At 38.0% G+C, this 19,910-nt stretch overlaps 2 protein-coding genes across 2 annotated transcripts; one reads left to right on the top strand and one right to left on the bottom strand.

The window, feature by feature from the left end:
• The first annotated feature begins 4,250 nt into the window (after positions 1-4,250).
• Positions 4,251-10,607, top strand: gdf10a (growth differentiation factor 10a). The gene is made up of 3 exons (XM_038296476.1): positions 4,251-4,707; positions 7,289-8,400; positions 8,492-10,607. The coding sequence occupies exons 1-3, from the start codon at positions 4,488-4,490 to the stop codon at positions 8,681-8,683; spliced, it is 1,524 nt and encodes a 507-aa protein (XP_038152404.1). The 5' UTR covers positions 4,251-4,487; the 3' UTR covers positions 8,684-10,607.
• A 5,599-nt stretch (positions 10,608-16,206) lies between these two features.
• prdm8 (PR domain containing 8) lies at positions 16,207-19,302 on the bottom strand. The gene is made up of 3 exons (XM_038296235.1): positions 19,065-19,302; positions 18,723-18,951; positions 16,207-17,627 (listed from the first exon to the last, which is right to left on the bottom strand). The coding sequence occupies exons 1-3, from the start codon at positions 19,272-19,274 to the stop codon at positions 16,540-16,542; spliced, it is 1,527 nt and encodes a 508-aa protein (XP_038152163.1). The 5' UTR covers positions 19,275-19,302; the 3' UTR covers positions 16,207-16,539.
• Positions 19,303-19,910: the final 608 nt, after the last annotated feature.

Below are 19,910 nucleotides of genomic sequence, written 5' to 3'. Positions count from 1 at the left end.
CTCAAGAACAGTGCGCAGAGAGTTTCATGGAATGGGTTTCCATGGTCGAGCAGCTGCATCCAAGCCATACATCACCAAGTGCAATGCAAAGCGTCGGATGCGGTGGTGTAAAGCACGCCGCCACTGGACTCTAGAGCAGTGGAGACGCGTTCTCTGGAGTGACGAATCGCGCTTCTCCATCTGGCAATCTGATGGACGGGTCTGGGTTTGGCGGTTGCCAGGAGAACGGTACTTGTCTGACTGCATTGTGCCAAGTGTAAAGTTTGGTGGAGGGGGGATTATGGTGTGAGGTTGTTTTTCAGGAGCTGGGCTTGGCCCCTTAGTTCCAGTGAAAGGAACTCTGAATGCTTCAGCATACCAAGACATTTTGGACAATTCCATGCTCCCAACTTTGTGGGAACAGTTTGGAGCTGGCCCCTTCCTCTTCCAACATGACTGTGCACCAGTGCACAAAGCAAGGTCCATAAAGACATGGATGACAGAGTCTGGTGTGGATGAACTTGACTGGCCTGCACAGAGTCCTGACCTCAACCCGATAGAACACCTTTGGGATGAATTAGAGCGGAGACTGAGAGCCAGGCCTTCTCGTCCAACATCAGTGTGCGACCTCACAAATGCGCTTCTGGAAGAATGGTCAAAAATTCCCATAAACACACTCCTAAACCTTGTGGACAGCCTTCCCAGAAGAGTTGAAGCTGTTCTAGCTGCAAAGGGTGGACCGACGTCATATTGAACCCTATGGATTAGGAACGGGATGTCACTTAAGCTCATATGTGAGTCAAGGCAGGTGAGCAAATACTTTTGGCAATATAGTGTACATTAAACTCATTCTCCTTTTTCATGATTAATATTTATATGAATAATCACTCACTCAACTAAGTCAAATATTTAAAACTCTACACTTCAACACATCTGGAAGTGAAGTCTCTGAGATTTCTAATCACTTCCACATTGAATTATTTATTGCCCTACTTCCTATGTGTTCATCCACTCATCATCTATTTAAAAATATTAAATAAACAAACCATAATACATGAGGACCTGTTACAGAATACGCGGCCACGGTATGTTACAGAATATGCAATTATAGTGATCCTGTGTTTAAGAGTCTAACTAAAGACAGATATTACTGCTTTCAAAGGACTATCCCTGAGAAAATTATCACATGCAGCACATTTAATCAAAACCAATGGATCACTAAGGGCATATTAAAATCATAAAATCTATCATACAAATAAATTATATAAAAAAATAACCCTATTTATTATAATAACATTGCCTATTTTAATTACAGAAATAAACCTATACTATCAGAAAGTGGAACAGATATTATTTTGCTAAATTGATAAAAGCACCACAGGGCAATTTCAAAAAGTCTTGAAGCATACTAAACAAGGAGGCTAAAAAAACTCCTGTGTTTCCTGACCATGATAACAGTACAACCAATATCAGTAAAAATTAAAGTCTTGTAAACAAATTCAAACACATTTTTGTCTGTATTGGCAGAAACATACCCAGCCAAATGTTGAAGTCATGTTAATGTGTATTTAAAGACATTGCAGTTAGTGCGAAAAAATTGCAGGGGGAATATATAAAAAAGTCTAAGCAACCAAAACTTTCGAGATCCTCATGCAGTACCTCTGTGGACCCCCTAGGGGTCGCGGACCCCCTGTTGCAGACCCCCGGTCTAAGGAATACAAAAATACTCCAAACTCATTGAAAATGTTTTGATAGAAAATTTTTTTAGAAGAGTTTTTAACCATGATTTTAGAACGATGAAGGCTTTTCCTTCCCATTCAAAGTTATGTACTATGTCGTGTTAGTCATATTTGTAGAATAAAAATAAAAACATTTGAGGTTTCTGTGGTTGTAATTGAACTTTATTGATCTCACACTGGATAAATTCACTCTCTGCATTCAACCCATCTCTTTGGGGAGCAGTGGGCTGCCATTGTGCAGCACCCAGGGAGCAGTGTGGGGTTAAGGGTCTTTGCTCTGGCACCTAGAGTGGCAGTATACATGTAGGAGTGGGGCTTGAACTCAGAACCTCTGGATTCCAAGCGCAATGTCCTAAACACTGGGCCACCACCTTCACTCCCATTAGATTTTGATCAGTTCTGACCAGCTTCCCTCAGTGAAAGTTTGCTAATTTCAATAAATTAAGCTTTTTGCACTAAGCTCTTTTTGGGTGTATCAAGTGAAAAGGGTTCACCTCATAGTTCTTCCGATTTAAAAATGCAAAAAAAAAAAAAAAAAACATTCATCATATTCCATCCTGTCACAGTCTTGGTTCTGTGATGTTTTCTTTTGAGTGTTCAGTTTTATTTTGCTCCATATTTTCTAGTTTTAATGATTTATTTCTTATTTTGTTGTCTTCTCTGGTTATGTTTCAGTTTTCTGGTTATTTGTTGCCCTCTGCTGCCCTCTTGTGTTCTCCTCGTTCCCTAGTTCTTTTCCTGTCTGCTCTGTCCACACCTGCTCCCAATCTGCTCGTTAGTCCTCTCTTTGCTTCAGTTTACCATAAATACACTCCTTATGCAGTTCCTCAGTGCTGGTTCCTCGTCTAACTTCCCTTCTAACTTCCTCCAATTCCATCTCACTTAGTCTACCTCCTCGTGATTGTCAACACCCAGATGTCTCCATGGTTTCTGGTTTGTTTGACTTTGTTTTCATGTTAGATTTTTGGATTCCTGCCTCAGCTGTCTGTTTACCTCCATTAAATCAACAAGAAACTCACCTCTACCTCCCTGCCTTTGCATTTCAGTCCACAAACCTCAACCCAATCCTGACAAATCCACTTCATAATTACGCAACACTTCTGTAACATCATACCAAAATTTCCAACAGAATACCCTTAAGCTTGTGGTTGTGATATATAACAGAATAGAAAATGTTTAAAGAAAGTAAATACTTTTCCCAAAGCATTCGGTCTATAACTGTTTACATCAATGGACATTGTGCATATTTACAGTTAGAGGAAGTTGATATTTTGCACCCTCTTCTTCACACATTAATTTTTTTTATTTTGCTCACACATGCTGCATCTCTTTAAAATGTTGAACCTATTTTCTTCTCTGAGCCTCTTTGTTTATTACTGTTTTCTATCTGAGAGTAGAGCGACAAGACAGCGCAGTGTTTTATGGCTTTATTGTATCACAAAATATCAGCTTGTTGTTGGGCAACCACTTTTCAGTTTTTAACTATAAAAGCTTCCAGATAAACAAAGCCATATTTTTCAATATTGTAAAGCCACAACTTTTAATCTAGGAGGGGTCACTGTTATCATATTTTTCATAAATTATTTTCAAAGAATAAACCTCTCCTAAAGAGCAAACATAATTGCATGTATTCAGTAAAACAACCGCAGCAGTTAATCATGGTTTGTGTTTCATCAGAGTGTCAATACCATATGGGAAGAGGCAAGTTTATGTGTTTGTGTGGTATGAAGAAACCGTAAAGCATGCCACTTCAGTCAGCTACTCTACTGTCACTAAAGGATGCATGGACACACAAACACGCATCGATGTCTAAAAAGAGGTCCAGATTCAAGAGCTGTTTGCTGGTGTGGAACGTAGAGAAAAGGAGTATTCTGCTTGGCTCTTGAGGGCCGGAAAGGTACGGAGTAGTGTGTGTGGGGGTGCATGCACAGATTCACAATGTGTGTGAAGAGAGACCTGAGAGGCCCAGCTAGTTACAGCCTCTCTGCTGGAGACCAGCACTTCCACAAAACAGGCATTGTTGGTACAGAAGCCCAGACACCAGAGGAAACACACTGCAAACCCAAACATACAGAAATACACGCAGCACAGACCAAAGTGTTACAAGTTTGAAACCAGTGGGCTATTTGCAATGAATAAATTCAGTACCACCAAGAAAGTAACGCACACGTTCCACACTGTACACAATGTGGAGCCCTGTTCTAACAATAGCCCTCTGAATGTTGGTCAGGCTATTATTGTGAGTGTTTCTATGCTAATTATGTGTGACTGAGACCTTGTCAAAAGCAGTTACTGAAAATAATGTGGCGAGCTGGAAATGATGAGGTAGAATTACTTTCCCCAGGAGAGGAAAAAATGTTCAGTTACTTAAATGGGTTAAAGTTTTTTAAAAAGAAATCAAAAGCTGCACGCAAACATATTCTTTAACATCACTGGCAGGGAGAGAAGGGGTCAGTTTTATGACCTCCACTCTTGACTCTGCAGAGGCCCTGTTGGCTGACAGGATTGTGCGTCATCGCCTCTTGCCACTCCAATACTATCATCCCCCTTCAAGCCTCTGGCGATCTCAGTGGTGTGCAAGTACCAGCCCAAAGTGCTGTCCGGGCCAACCCATTCAGCATCCAGGTCCCACACAGTTCTGCAGAGGAGGGAGAGCGCAAAAGGAGCGCACTGGGGAAGGTTGCGCACAGCTTGGATTGGATTTGTTTGGACATTTCTCTGCTTTCTTTTTTTCTATTTGTTTTGTTCTGGATCTCTTTCGGTACTTACATGGCTGTACCGATCATGATTTCATCGCACCTGTTTCTGCTGACGCTGATCTGCGTCATTACCTCTGCATCGGTTACCGGAGACAGCGGCTTCCTCAAGCTCTCTGGTTACCTGGATGAGGACATGCTCTCCCGGCATATGCACAGACTGTACGAGAAATACAACAGGGAGAACCGCCTGAAGGAAGGAAACACTATCAGGAGTTTCAGAGCCATCCTAGGTGTGTAAACGCGCTCTCCTGCATGAGGCATGCGCACCCAAATCCTTTAATTAAGCCGGTTGTTCAGCAGTATATGATTTATGTTTTAAAATGAATTGGATTATTTCAACACAGACAAAAAAAAGTAAAAAATCATGAATGTTCAGGATAAGAAATTCCTCCAGTTATCTCTATTATTTAATATTTACAGATGCAGACACTCAGCCAGCCCAAGGCATAAGTGAAGTAAGGTGCTGAATGCTGCAACAGTCATAAGTAAATGCTGCAGTGAATCATTTCTGCAAGTTCTTGTGTTAAATTTTATGGAACTAGACAATAGTTTTGATGCTAGTTTTGTAGCATTAAAGCTACACCAATTGCAATATATTTGTCAAAAATCGAGAAAATAATATTGGTTGAGAGTAGCACACTGTTTTCCAATTCTTTTCCATTTTTCTATTGTTATTTTTTTTTTCACTTTTTGTCAACTTTTTCATCATGGTCACTAAGATCTATTTATTTATTTATTGAAGGATCCCCATTAGTCTCTACCAGAGTAGAGACTACTCCTTCTGGGGTCCATCTATGGAAAAGAAGGACTGTAAATGTCTGATTGGCTGGCTAAATATAGGGGCATCTAAAAAAGCATCTTGAGATTGCTTTTTTGAAGACTTGATTTTTTTTATAAGTTTTGCGTTCAATAAATGTATAAAATTGTTACCTCTTCTCACTGCTAAATCCACATCTTGGAGCTTTACTCTTGAAACAACTGTTTGACCAACATGAGCTTAGAATTTATTTACAATATTTATTAAGTAAATTATTTTAAATTGAACCAGGACACCAAATCAAATCGGGGCCTCATACAATCTCAGGCTGTCTCCGCTCTGTAAATAGCTAAGATTGTTTAGGATCAGTCTGAGAATGCATTTAAATACTTTCAGAATGCTGTGAGTTCATTGGGGCTCTGGAAGCAGCGGCGCCACTTGCAGGCAGGGTTCGATCAATTACCCCAGACAGACGCCCAAGAATGCATGTGAGCCATGTGCTGTAAAATACAATACATTAGAAATCAGTCAAAGGCAGGCAGACATATGCAGAGAAAGGTCACTGCCGTGGCTTCTGTGTTTTAGTTAGTTGGTCCTGAGGGGAAAGCCTGACTCCACATCCTAAAATAAGGGGCCTTAATGTGGAGTCTTTCCTCTCTGTCTGATGCTGTTGTTATTAATGCAGCTCAAAATTTATACCATTCATAGATCTCAGATAGCATATCACAACATGTGTGTATTTTCATTACAGAGGCTTGATGTAATCCAAGGAGACATCTGAGAGACTTTTCAAAATGGTGTGAGACCTGCTGAAAAAAGTTTGATTATATCACAGTGACTGAGCCAGTTGTATCATGCTTAAAGGGAAGCTTTAACTGAAACGGGGAGTAAGCACTTCCATATGCAGACTGAATGCAGAGTAATGTATATCTTTTCGCTCAACTTACTTCCGCTGAACTCCCACACAATGAACAATAACTCTGCTGTTGAAGTTAATGTTGATCATGAATATGCAACTTTCTGCTTTCCGAAGTCTGGTTCCTCTTAAGGGCACACCTTCTTAGAGGTTCTACCAATGAGCTGCTGAACTGTTTAAGAGTCCTGTCGTGAAACAACGTAAGGAAACGCCTTTGTCCTATTTTTAGAGGAGGTTAACCACACATAAGTACTTTTGGCTCAAAGGTTTGCCTTTTCTAAACCCATTCCATTTACATCTGGTACCTCTTCTTTCACAGAAGCTCAAATAACTGAGTTCAAACAAAGTTCATCCTCTGATTGCCAGAATTTTTTAAACTTATCTTAGCTAATTTCTCTCTGCAAAAGTTCTCCTGTAACGGTTCATAATCCCTTCAAAAACATTCAAATAGAAAATGATTTGTTGCTACCCCTTATAAAGTGACCTTCTCCTTTAAGATGAGTACATAGATATACATACAGAGTTCAAATGGATTAACTAATGTTGCATTTACGAACTACTTAAAGTATTAAAGTATTTGTGATACCTGTTCATTTATCCTCTTTTGTCTGAAAAGAAGATTATTTTTTAATTCTCAAGTAAGTCTATGGATTATGTCATTATTGTTTGTAAACTAGCCTTTCCCAGCTTAATTACATCTGTTTCATTTTGCCCTGTTCTTCCTTATATCACAGCATTTCTAAACTGCAGATAGTGAAAGAGAACCTATTTTAAACACATTTAAGTTTTCATTTTAAGAAAGCAAGAAAGTCTCGAGGGAAAATTAGACATTTAGATTATTTTTGTTAGTAACAGTAATAATTGTAATTGAACGGATTTAGAACCACAAAACTGTTTTTTAATTTTTGATGAAATTCAGATTCCGTTTTAATACTTTACCTTAAGTCTGTGCTGTTATTTCAGTGACAAAAACATCAGAGACAAAGCTGGAAGTGATTGTATCGATCTGCAGTTCTACATCCAATAAGAAATATAATCAACTAATAAATGATTTAAAAGATGTGGCTCTTACCTATTCCACATATATACAGTAGGTAGAGTTCTGCTTAATTCTGAACATGCATTCATATTTCTACAGACGCTGCTGATCACAGGACCATTTTCAAACTCAACCTAACAACCCTTCAGGATTCAGAGGCCATCCTCTCTGCAACATTCCACTTCCTGCTAGATAAGAACTCACAAAGCAAACCCTGGTTCTGTAAGCGCTTCAGGAGCCTGTCATGCCGCTCCCCATCCACACACCCTTCTTCCTCCATCATTTTGCTGTTTCACTCCTCTGGGCCGGAGGTCAGACGTGGGCCGGTGGGCTCATCCTTAGGTAATGTGACCCTTTACCCCCACAGGAGAGGGGTGTGGCAGATGAAAGATGTGACCCCAATAATAAAGGAAGCTCGAGACAGGGGTCAGTTCTTGGTTTCAGTGGAATTGGACTTTGGAGTGCCGCAGCATAAGAAACAAGAAGGTATTTTACCTGCTGTCAGCATGCCCTACCTGTTGCTGTATGCTAATGACGTAGCTTTAACAGAGCCTAACAGTGTTGCTTCCAGCCTTCAAAGGTACGACCCAGTCAGCGAGGGAGCAGAACTACTGCACAGGTCTAATTCCTCACCTAAACTTAAGGGTCGCATAAGAAGGGAAGCAAAGCCCCTTGCTGACCTTATTCAGAACAACGAGCTACCTGAGCTCGACTACGGGCCCCGTGGACACAGAAAAGATGACCTGTGGGAGCTTAACTGGCACCTTGCTCTGAAACCGAAGTTTAAACCAGAGAGGAAGGAAAGGATTAGTAAAAACCAAAAGACAGGAGGAGAAGAGCAAGACAAAGCGAAACCTCTAACCATGGAAGAAGAAGAAAGAACAACGAAGCCGATCGAAACCGATGGTTCATCTAATAAAACCCTCAAAGATGGTCCTACGCTTTCTGCTGGTGACAGACAGAGGAGTGATCGGATTACTGAGAGAAAGAACGGAGGAAGACAGAGGGAAAACACCCGGTCATCTTTACTGAGTTTTGATGAGCAAACAATGCGGAAGGCCAGGAGACGGCAGTGGGGCCACGACAGGCGCTGTTCCAGGAGGAACCTCCGAGTAGATTTTGCTGATATTGGCTGGAGTGAATGGGTCATTGCACCCACGTCATTTGATGCCTACTACTGTGCTGGGGCATGTGGGTTTCCAATGCCGCAGGTATGACTAAACACTTCTGAGGTCTTGAACTGTCCTTTTCAAAACCTTCCATTCTGATCACATTTTTTTTTCTTTCCTCAAACTTTACCAGGTTGTCAAGCCGTCTAACCACGCCACAATACAGAGTATAGTGCGAGCTGTAGGAATCATCCCTGGGATTCCCGAGCCCTGTTGTGTCCCAGAAAACATGAGCCCCCTCGCTGTGCTCTTCCAGGACGACTCCAGGAACCTAGTGCTCAAGGTTTACCCCAACATGTCCGTCCAGTCCTGCTCCTGCCGATAGGGCATTGTGGAGGGAAGAACAAAAAAAAGGAGGACTGAAAACAAATGTAAAAGCAACAGAATTGTGCATCCGTTAACTGTTCCCCTGATGCTATGAGACAAAGTCACTCAGTCCAAATATATTTCCTCAGGAATGGAGGCGAGCAGAGCTTAATTTGTCATGCTTTTTGCCCTTGCAGGACAAATATCTGTAGTGTAAGTGTTATGGATCTCTAAACAGTCATCTAATGTGATTTTATTTAGGTTTTCTGTAGATGAGAGCATTTTAGGGATATTTTCCTTTCCATAACAGGTAGTCTTTAGACTGCTCATCTGGAGTTAATGGTTGTTTCTCACCATGCAGTGCAGAAGTATCCATATCTGTTTAAATATTTTATTTACTTTCACATTGAAACCACAGACTTTATCATATTTTATATTTTAAATAACATCTAACATATCTTGCTTTAGTCAGGCCTTCAATTTGTAATTAGTTGTGTTTATTTACAGAGTTGTTTTTATATTTCTCAAGTGTAAATACAAGTATAGGTGGTTTAATTTTTTTTTTATTTAAAAAATACAAAGTGTGGTATTTGTATTCATCCCTCTTAAATAAGAGCTTAAGATTTCTATTGGCCCAGCACCATAAAAGACATACATTTTCGCCTATTTTTCTTAGTAAAATAACTCAAATTTATCAGATTGGATGGAAAACATTTCTAAAGATCAATTTGTCACAGTTTTTTAGGACATGGGTCTTTGCTTTTAATGTGTCTCTCTAATGCATTAATAGACTTTGATTCCCATTTTGGTTCTGGACGTGTCTTTACGGTTCATTTCCTCTCGCTGCTCTTAGGTCTATTGTGGGCTTTGAAAGGTTTCTTTACAGAACTGCTCCTTATTTAGCAAAATCCATTTTCCAGCAGCTCTGAGCAAGTTCCCTCTTTCTGCAGAAGAAGAGCATCCCTATAGGCCACCCTTTTGCATAGATTGAATATATACCGAGAAATTATGAAACACAGAAATAATTATATTTTAAACGACCAAATTAAATAGTTAAATTATTTACTATAATGATTTATTTCATGGCTCCTGTGCAGCAATGTCACCATGAAAACATCGAAGCATTCAGCTTGATGCTGCGCTCCACTTAACTCTGAACTTAGACGTCAATCAAGTAGTTTACAGAAGCTAATCTTTTTCCTAGGTATGTTTTTATTTAAGATTTAAAATCCAATTAGTTAATGATTAAACATAAAGATCTAATAAGTAAATTTAAATAAATGCCAGAAGAAAAATCATTCATCCATCGTATCCCAACATGGAGACACATAGATTGGACACCAGAGGCACTAGCAAAAATCCATCAAGTATAACTGAAATGTAAAGTTAGTTTGCCTAAAGAGACTGGACTTTATTCATAAAACTCAACATTAAACCTATGCAAGAACTTTGACGTAAGTAATCACAGTTTTAAAAAAAGGTGCTAATTATTTGCAGTGAATGGCAACTGTATAAATGCTATATGATAATAAAGACCAGAATCAGTGGGTGGGGCTATATTTATCTTGTGAATGTAGTTACTTTTTTTCTGAAGTGTAAACATGACGGATTTTTCCACCTAAAACCTCAAAGAGTTCTCTGGCAAACTGGTAGAGGAAGTTTTAGAGCGAGCTAAGGACATTGAAGCTTGAGTTGCTTCAGTTTTATATATTTGATCAGTTTCTTGAAGTTAATTGAATAATTTTCAGAGAAAGACCTCAATGTGAAAGTAAACCTGAGAGACGCTGCCTTAACTTGCTGTGTTAACTTGCAACAAGATGTCAGGGTTTACTAAAGATACCTCCTTAATTCCACTCAATTAGATGGGTCAGATTAAGCTGATTTCATGATGACTCTGCTGCAATGATATGAAATAAATAGATGTAAAAAAAAAAAAAAAAAAAGACATTTGATTATTAAAGTTAATCATTTGAAAAGTGGATTTAATTGTTTAATGGAACATTAAATTACTTAATTGTGTATTAGATGATTAATGGAATATTAAAGTATTTAGTGCTGGTATCAAATACATACATGTTACATTTATTTTTTCATGGTTCATTTATTTACTTTTGTTTATTGTATTCTTCTACATGAACGGTGTTCTGTGAGATGCTCAAAGATACAAATTATTGTTTAATACCATATCCTGCTCTAAATCTTCATACAGTTTATCCCCAACCTGTCTGATGTGCTCTTTGTTTTTAATAAATGTATTCTGTTTATTAATTATAACCTTTGAAGGGTAAGGCTAGTTTTATATGGCTAAATGCATATGTGCATTGCATCTTTCTGATTTATTTCTCAGATTTATTTTATGATTTTGGGTCATTTGCTTACTTTATAACTTAGAACAATATGTTTAATTTTGCCTTCATGTTTTAGAAATAAAGTTTTCTGTAAAATGTGAAAAAAGCACTTCAAACCAAGTAACTCCCCTTTTGCTCATCAACAATGTTAAAATTAATCAATGTTTTTTTTCTTTTTAAATGTGAAAATTTATCTAATATTGTTGTAACAATATCCAAATGATGTATTGTTTTTTTACATTATCATTTTTTTGTGTTTGTATTGCTTAAATTATGAAAAACTGGCCTTTTATGAATTAGAATAAAACTTTATTTAATCCAGTAGCTCTGCACTAAAAAATATTTTTTAACAGTACTAGTTTTTATTCTTGGAAATGTGTAAAATTTCTCTATCAACTGTTTTAACATAAGTGTACACAAAAATCCCAGGAAGAAGCGGTCCCCTTTAACCTATTATTACCCCACACCAAAGGCTCCGGTGTCAGCTGTCCAGAGAATAATGTGACGGATGTGGGCTGCTACCCACCCATGGTTGGTGAAGGAAGCAAGCCTTCAGCCATCAGGACATCAGTCACTTAAGCTTCAAAAACATGGTGCACTTTCCTTTTTCCTGCTCATTCAAAAAGGAATTTCCAAGTGCGTTTTTTCTTCCCCTGCCTGCAGATGCTTGCAGATCATCACAACCTCTCTCCTTACCATTGCCCCTCTTCTTTATCCAGAGAAGAATAAGGTGAAAGAGCAGTTTTCTTACCATGCAAATTGTACCATTGAAGAATTTCACACAGAAAAGTGCATCTGTCCTCAATAGTGAAACATCTGATAATAAATTTACTGAAAAGGAAACTCTCAGCATGACAGGATAGTATATAAAACATCCATATTTTTACCATCCAAAAATAAATTTTAAATTTTGCATAAAAAAGTGGAATATACCTTTCTCTGTTAAAACAGCAGTGATTAAAACATGTTATCAGCATCTTATAACAAAGGGTACTACAGTTCAATAAATTATGTTTTAAAAATCCAGGTGCTTCTACTAATATGAAATTCAGTTATATTGTTATAATTTCTTTCTAAAATCTTTTAGAATTGTTAGTGTGCCTTTCCTGAGTCTTGCTTTTAATTTGTAATCATTTCTGTTTATTTATAGTGGGGGGTTTTCATATTAAACCTATGTTTGCCTTGTTTTCCTATTTTTTATATCTATTTCTCCCTATATGATCTATTTAGGAACATATTGTTTATGATGCAGTTTAATTGATAAAATTGTTGTTATTGATTACATAAAAAAACACCATATATTGTAGAGTAGCTCTAGTTGTTTTCAATGTCTAAACAATACTCATTTTCAGCTAAACTGCAAGGAATATCAAACAAGGAGTTTAGAAGACCATACTAAAAGTGTCTAAAGACACAGTGCATCTCTGTATTACCACATCTTAAAGGAAATATCAAAATATATCACATATGTTCAGTATTACTGGGCTGCAGCTATGAAACAACCATTTTTTGAAAGCCGCCATTTGAACTGCAATAATTGCTGAAATTAAGGTTATTATAAATCATGTTTGTGTTATGTCAGGGCTTCAAAGTGGGTTAAGGCTCACTACAGTGACACATCCACAGTGGGTTTTTTTCTCTTATTTCCTGACTGATTCTCTTTAAAGTATCTGCCTCCACTCTTCCTTTAGAAAGTGAACTGCATGTCAGCTACAATCATTCTCACAGGAGAGGTATGTGTTACAGCCCAGAAAACCACAGCAGCCTGGACTTATTCAAATGGACTAATATGTTCAGAAACCAAAGCGCAACAAGGCGAGTGGGGAACCAAGAATAATATTTGCTTTTCTATAGCATTATGGCTACATTATAGGGAGCAATAAAGCAATTATTGGGCAATGGAGAATTTAATGTTACTGGATAAAATGGTCTGGTTATGAAGCTCAGAGAAAGAATAACTATTTATTAGTACAAAAGCAGCTTTTTCTCCTGGTTAATCTGTCTAATCATTTGAGTCTGTGGCTGCACTTCTAAGAAAACATCCTGTCTAAAGAAAATGTATGAAATATAAACTTGTCAGTATTTCTTTTATATGCTTTTCATAAGCAAGGAGAAAATCATCTGCTGGTTTAAATCTGTTGTTTTAAAAATTAAAGATTGACTTATTGTTTATATGCCTTTTAGATAGTAAAACCCAAATCGAAAATTTGTAAGGGACTATCTCTGAATTTGTTATTTTATGGTCTGTTTTCAACGTTCCTTTTTTTTCTATGGTGGTATGTGTATCTATTTGCTGTCATTGCATACACATAAAAAAGGGTTTTACTAATGATTCTTAATCTGGAGTCGATTCTGAATGGGCAGTAAGCTGCATATAATTGCTGGTGAATTTTTGAATCACAAATTCAAACCAGTAAAGCTTTGGTTGTTAATTACATAATTCTGCTGTTAGACTGAAACATAACACATGACGTATGCAGGTTGTGATTATTTCTTTGTATAGCACAGATATACTGACTGACATATCCTATTTTATCCGATTGCATCTATAGATAAATCCAGTAAGAGAAATATTTTTTAAAAAATGTTATAACTTAAGAACTGGAAACCAATTCTTTTGAAACATATCAGAGTATGTGAAAGAACAGAAGGAGAAATATGTAATGGCATTGAATATATGGAAAAAGTTGACTTTTTATTATATATTATAAAAGTATGAGTTTTAACCTAATCATTTATATTAACATATTCTGTCTTTCGAAACCAAAATGAAAAATAATTCATTTAGAAATTATTATTACTATAAAGGCTACTCTAACTGACTCAATACCCTATAACCAAATTTAGTGTGCACCTAGAGTGGGAAAGGGGACCCAGTTTTTGGCTGAACTTAAAAGCAATCATCAATATTTGCTTTTTATATATTATATATACGTTTTTTGAACAAATCGAGGTGAAATACATATAATTATGCTTATAGTATTAGACTGTGATACAATCATCAGATGTTAAGTTACACAAAGTTTTAATGCTGATGAAGATTCTCAGTCATCCAGGACATAGTCAGTCCGTAAAAGTTCAAAAAATATCCACTGGACTTCAAATGTCTGACATTTGAATTGAGAAAGCTTCCTGGAGAGGTGGCAAAACGTCTTCAAATCTTGGAAACCAAGTCCAGTCGATATTTTTTGAACTTTTACGGAACAAAGTTTTAATACATTTTTTTTTTTTTTTTTTTTTTTTTAGACTAATGAATGAGCAACAAGGTTAAACTCAGCCTAAATGTTACAATTCCAGGTTTGAAAACCAGAGGGAGGGATTTTCTATCTCACTATTGTTTGTTGTTGTTTTTCTAGTATTTTTGTGCTTTCAAAGTGTGCTTAACCGAATGAGTTAATCATCAAAGTTGAAATAAATTAGAAATGTGGAGGGGTTGCTTGGTCTAGTTTTTTGTAACAACGGCTATATTACATAAAAGGCAGTCATGCTGGATTTTTAAATCATGCTAAGAAAACTAATACCTTCCTTTTTGTTATTCTGACTTCAGATGGACTGTTTTGTTTGTTCTCCCAGAATGATATTAGAAAACTTCAAGTTAAGGCAAATAAAGCACTTTTTTTAGACAAATCCTATAGTTCCAGCCTCACAGCTGTTGAGAAAGCAGTTTTCCTTAATAGTGGCCTTCATCCTGTCCCATTGTGTGTTCTGATGTCATCTTCTTCTAAACACCAGCCCGGAGAAAATCAAAAAGTTGAGTTAGTTAAGTTGAAATTGCTGATCACACCCAGCATTTTAAATAAAATCTGCACCTCTTATTTACCTGTGATGATTCTGCCCTTTCTGTACTTTTTGGTCCTATTTTGTGGTCCTATTAAGTTTTCCTTTGGACTTATCAGTTATCCTTTATTTTATGTTATTCTTTGTTTCTCACGATTTAGATCGTTCTTTTAATTCTTAGTTTTACTCTCCCTTGTTATTTCCTTCAGTTATCTCTATTCAGCATTTTTTGTCCAATTTATTCCTTGGTCTAGTTTTAGGTGTAGTCAATAGTTTTATTTCCCTTTTGCTTCATGTAAGTTTTTTTCTAGTTATAGATCAGGTTGTTTTTCCTCACTTTGTTGCCCCCTAGTGTGCCTTTCGTTTCCCCTTTGCTCGTTTTAGTTGATTCTGTCCACACCTGCTCCTTATCAGCTGATTAGCCCCTTCATTGTTCTATCTCTCTCTCTCTCTCTCTCTTTCTATATATACAGTATATATATATATACACCTCCTATGTAGTTCCTCATTGCTGGATTCTCTTCATTCTTATGTTCATTTCCTAGTTTTGATTCGTGTGTTTTTTGCCTGTAATTTCTGGATGAATGCTCCTGTACCATCTACCTATTCATTAAATTTATAAGAAACAGTTTCACCCTTCTGCCTCTGCATTTGGGTCCTCCTCAAAACTCAACAGAACCTCACATTACCATGCTTTCTCCTTCAGGTTGCTTTCCCACTAATAAACAGAACTCTGTAATGAGGCGGCTCCTTTAGCTGTGATTTTTTTCTTTCTATCTTGGTGCTCACATTGTATTTAAACGGTGTTCTGCTGTGCTATTTTTGAGAGATCATATAAAATTTTCTCCAAGTCAAGAAAAATGGTTTTAACGTGAAATTTTTTGGTCAGGATTAACAGACATAGTGCGTAATTAACTTGTATATACATGAGCTTCACTGTATGGTGCAACTTAAAATACTATGCAGGCTATTAAAGCCACATGAATATGGAAATGAGTCCCAGAGCTGCAAGCCCAAAATGATGCCATTCTCTTCTTAAAGTACTAGTTTATAGGTGTTCTTGTAGCTTCTTCTTTACAGGTAATCTGGGCAAAGCCTTTTTGTCTTATGTCCTGCTTTGATTGGTTTGAAAATTAAAGTGAAAATGCTTGCAATACACTGATGATGCAAAGATTTCTTTAAAGTTCCACACTTAAGTTTTTATAAAGTATGACACTTCAAGGCCAGAAGCTTTCGTTCTTGTTCTCACCACTTATTCTAAAAATATATATGTTTTTTGGTTTTATGTATCAGCCCAGCATTGAGGAGGTACTTTTGCCAAAACTTTCAGAACCATTTCTCCTAACAATATATAAACAGACAAAACTATGTGAAGCTGGGTCTCGGTCAATTATGAAATATGAATATATTCACTCACTCTTTTTTGTGGCAATATTTTATAACATTAGATTTCTAAATAATTCAGACAACAGCTCATGTACAATCCCACCAACCCATAAAAGAAAAAGCTGATAAATAAATACAAACTGCGATGAGACATATGTAACAATCATCAGCATTTCTGAGGATCAGAAAGCCTCCTGAATCCAATAAGGCACAAAGTAATCAATTAAACTCTTCTTAGAACACAAAGCAAGATAGACGCGCCCCTCTGCTGCCATCTACTGGACACATTATGATGGGGCGAGTGTTCAATTGCCTACATTCACTATAAACAAGAAAGTCTTCCAGTTTAAATAAAAACATTTCTCTAATTGTGAGAAGTCATGTGTCTTGACAAGTGGTGTCTCTCTCTGAAGTATTCGTGACAAATCGGGCAGGTCAGTTTCTCCTCCCTCCTCCGCCTCACCTGAGACTCTGCCGCGAACTCCTTTTTGTGGTGAGAGCGCATGTGGAACACCAGATCCGAGGTCATGCGGAAGGACAGGTTGCATTTGGCGCACCAGTTCTGCACCGACACACCGAATGAAGAGGTGAAAGTTGGCGGCAGAACTGTGAGGGTGGATGTGGTTTGCAGCTGTGCGCCAAGGTTTCTGGACCAGAGCTCCGGCGCGTAATGGAAAGCGTTGCCTAATGGAATAGGAGATGCCAGAGTCTGCAGGTCGTCGGCCAGGATGCTGGATGCCATCATATTGTTGTATCCCAGAATAGTCCTGTTGGTGAAAGCATCAGTGATCTCATCCAGGCGGCTAGAGGGGGCTGTAGGAGCGCTGCTCAGATGGACCTGCTGCTCCACTGGAGCGCTCCTTTTACTGGGTTTGCAAAAAGCGCTTTTCTGCTCCCCATGGCTGCCCGAAAGAACAAGGGAAAACGCGCTCAAGCCGCTTGAAAGCACACCAGATCCCTCCCCTGCCTCCGAACATGTGTCGACCCTTTTTTTTGGCATAATGTCTGCCCTGTCTTCCTCAGCCTCAGCTGAATCAGCCCTCCCCCGTGGCGCACGAACTGCTTTGACCCTGTCAGCTTTCAGTTTCTCGGAAGCAGAGGACAGGTCACCTGCAGCCTGGTGGCAGTTTTTGCTCAGCTGAGCGACATTTTCGTCATTCGAAATGTTTGTTTTCTCTAACAGAACCGTTTTTCGCAATCTGGCGACTGTGGTGTTTTCCCCTTTTCTCTTTTTGGAAGGAATCTCCACCTCCTCGGCCTTTTTCTGCTCCAGGTCTCTGGCGATGTTGTGGAAATCCGTCACCTGGTGAGGCCTCTTGGTGTCCACGTACTTGTGCTCATCGGCGTCGTGGCTCCAGATGTCACTCTTCAATTGGCTGCACAGAAATCTGCAGTGAGCCACGAAAGGATTCTGGTTTTTGAAGATCTGGTTGCATCTCCCGCATTTAAATTCTAGGCAAAAAGACAAATTATACATAACAAAGTAATTTCAGATTAACATTTTATTTAATCTTTAAGCAAAAATGTAACTTGTAACGCATAGGTTACAATGTACAGTTATATTTCAACTATAAGATATGTAGAAGTTACTACTAATAATGATGGAACATCTCCATCCTGTCTGTAGTTTAGTTCCTTCCTCTGGACTCTCAAAACTCATCTTGAAAACTTTTTGCTTCAGTACACACAGGCTTTGCTCAGGGGTCTAAATTAAAGTAAAAGATAGTCACCAATGATTTCAATGATTCACAGAATACAGTAATCTGAGTTCAAACCAAGCAGCTCGAGTTTCCAGACTTCTAATAATTGGTTTCCTTTTGACCTTTCAGGTAATGAATGACCCATCTCAACATCTTTAGGCACTTTCAGATGCATTACTCTCCCACTTTATTAAACCCACTAGCACTTTGACCCTTTTTTTTAGGTTTTTAGTTATCTACTACAGTAGGCTTAGACAAAATCATGCTCTTTACACTACAACAAATGAGTAAGTTATAGTTCAACACCAAATAAAAAAGCTAAACAGTTACTGCTCTGAAGTTCCTTCAAGAATATAACAAAGAACCAGTGAACCCATTGAAAAAATATGTGACATCTATTACACTGGAAAGATGATTTAGGGACATTTGGCTCATGCATTTTTTTACAACACCAACACATAAAATATGATGGCTTTTGAATGGTGAAAAAAAATGAATACTGAGGTTCACAGCACAGTCTCTGAATTACAATCCCACTATTTAATAAAAAAAAATTGCCCCAAGCAACAAATATATAAGTATATATATATAAGTATATAAGTAAATATATAAATACATAAGCCTAACATCTCAGGGTCACATAAAATGTTCAACTTCTCCTTCATGGAAGATGTTAATTCTGTTTATTCCATAAGAAAGCAATAAAATGTTGACATTAATGGAAGGATGATAACATAGGCAAGTTGCTTTTAAGCATCTATCTGAGGGGTTGTTCTATAACCTACATTGTATTAAAGTCTATTTAGCACTTGTAAAAATGAAAATAAAAAAATAATCTTTCTCTCACCTCCGTTGAGTCCTTTTATCATGTCTGTAAATCCCAGCAGGTGAGACAGCTCTCGGTCATACCACACCAACAACTCCTCTTCAGGCTGGATGTCCCGCGTAGCCCGCACATACACCTGACCCGCTTTCAGAAAGGCCTCTGCGTTCTGCTCCTCTCCGTTGCGCGCAGCCTGCACCAGCCTCAGCCAGGAGAGGACCAGGGTTGAATTTCGCATTGCCTCTGGATCGACCTAAAACAACAATATTTTTTAGTGCCAAATGTATATTTTAAGATTCACTCTATAGTGCTGTTATAAATACGCGTAAAGTCCACATGACCCCGCCGCCTGCGCTTTTGACTCACCCTGAACATGAATGACTTTGCTGTCTTGTCGCTGCATTTCTGAGCTATAAAGGCGATGGTTTCGTAGAAAGTGTTTTGAAGCAGGCACGGTCCAAAGCACGTCCCAGCAGGGATGCAGCGCGTCACAACGACGCCGGTGTTCATATCTGTTGGATGCTGCAGGAATTTAGCGTCACTGGAAATTGACCGGGTCAGGAAAGCGTGATCCATTCTCAAGGAGGGGAAGATTTCATCTGAATCAGATGCTGAATCAAAACAAATATAAAAAATATAGATATATCCAAATATTAGGTTCTGCATATCTACTCAATGAAGCAAATTGCTTGTCACGTTACAACAACTATAATTTTTTGAAATATTTTCTTATAAAACAAAAATGGAACTGTGGAGGGTAGCTGCCACAGCTGCTGAAGCAAAACTATTTTCTAACGTTCTTTGTCTCTGTTTTTCACTCGGTTACTCCTTTTGTCTCCACATCTGCCGTGGAGTCCAACTGGCTGTGCGCAGGAGAAGTTCAGCGCCTTTTGATAAATATTATTCTGAGTAACATAGAAGCCTTTTATGATATAGGAAATAAAATCTATATGTCTGATATTCAAAGTGAAAATGTTATCTAGTTATACAAAAATGTTAACATAAAATTGATGGATATATTGTTATCCAGGAATTGATATCTTGATGGAAAATCTTGGTCCCAATATTTGGTTGTAATTGGTCTCTATTCCTGAGACGCAAATAAAGGATGCTGGTGATGAACTCACCCAACGGAAATGCGGAATGATGTTTGTTCCAGAGGAGGCAGCGGACCTCAGAAGCGATGCCCCTTCAGAAGAGTCCCTTAATTCC

This window comes from Cyprinodon tularosa, unplaced genomic scaffold, assembly GCF_016077235.1.
Source record: "Cyprinodon tularosa strain WSP-4 unplaced genomic scaffold, ASM1607723v1 ctg37, whole genome shotgun sequence".
Lineage (NCBI taxonomy): Eukaryota > Metazoa > Chordata > Actinopteri > Cyprinodontiformes > Cyprinodontidae > Cyprinodon > Cyprinodon tularosa.
This window is presented reverse-complemented; position numbering and strand designations above follow the sequence as displayed.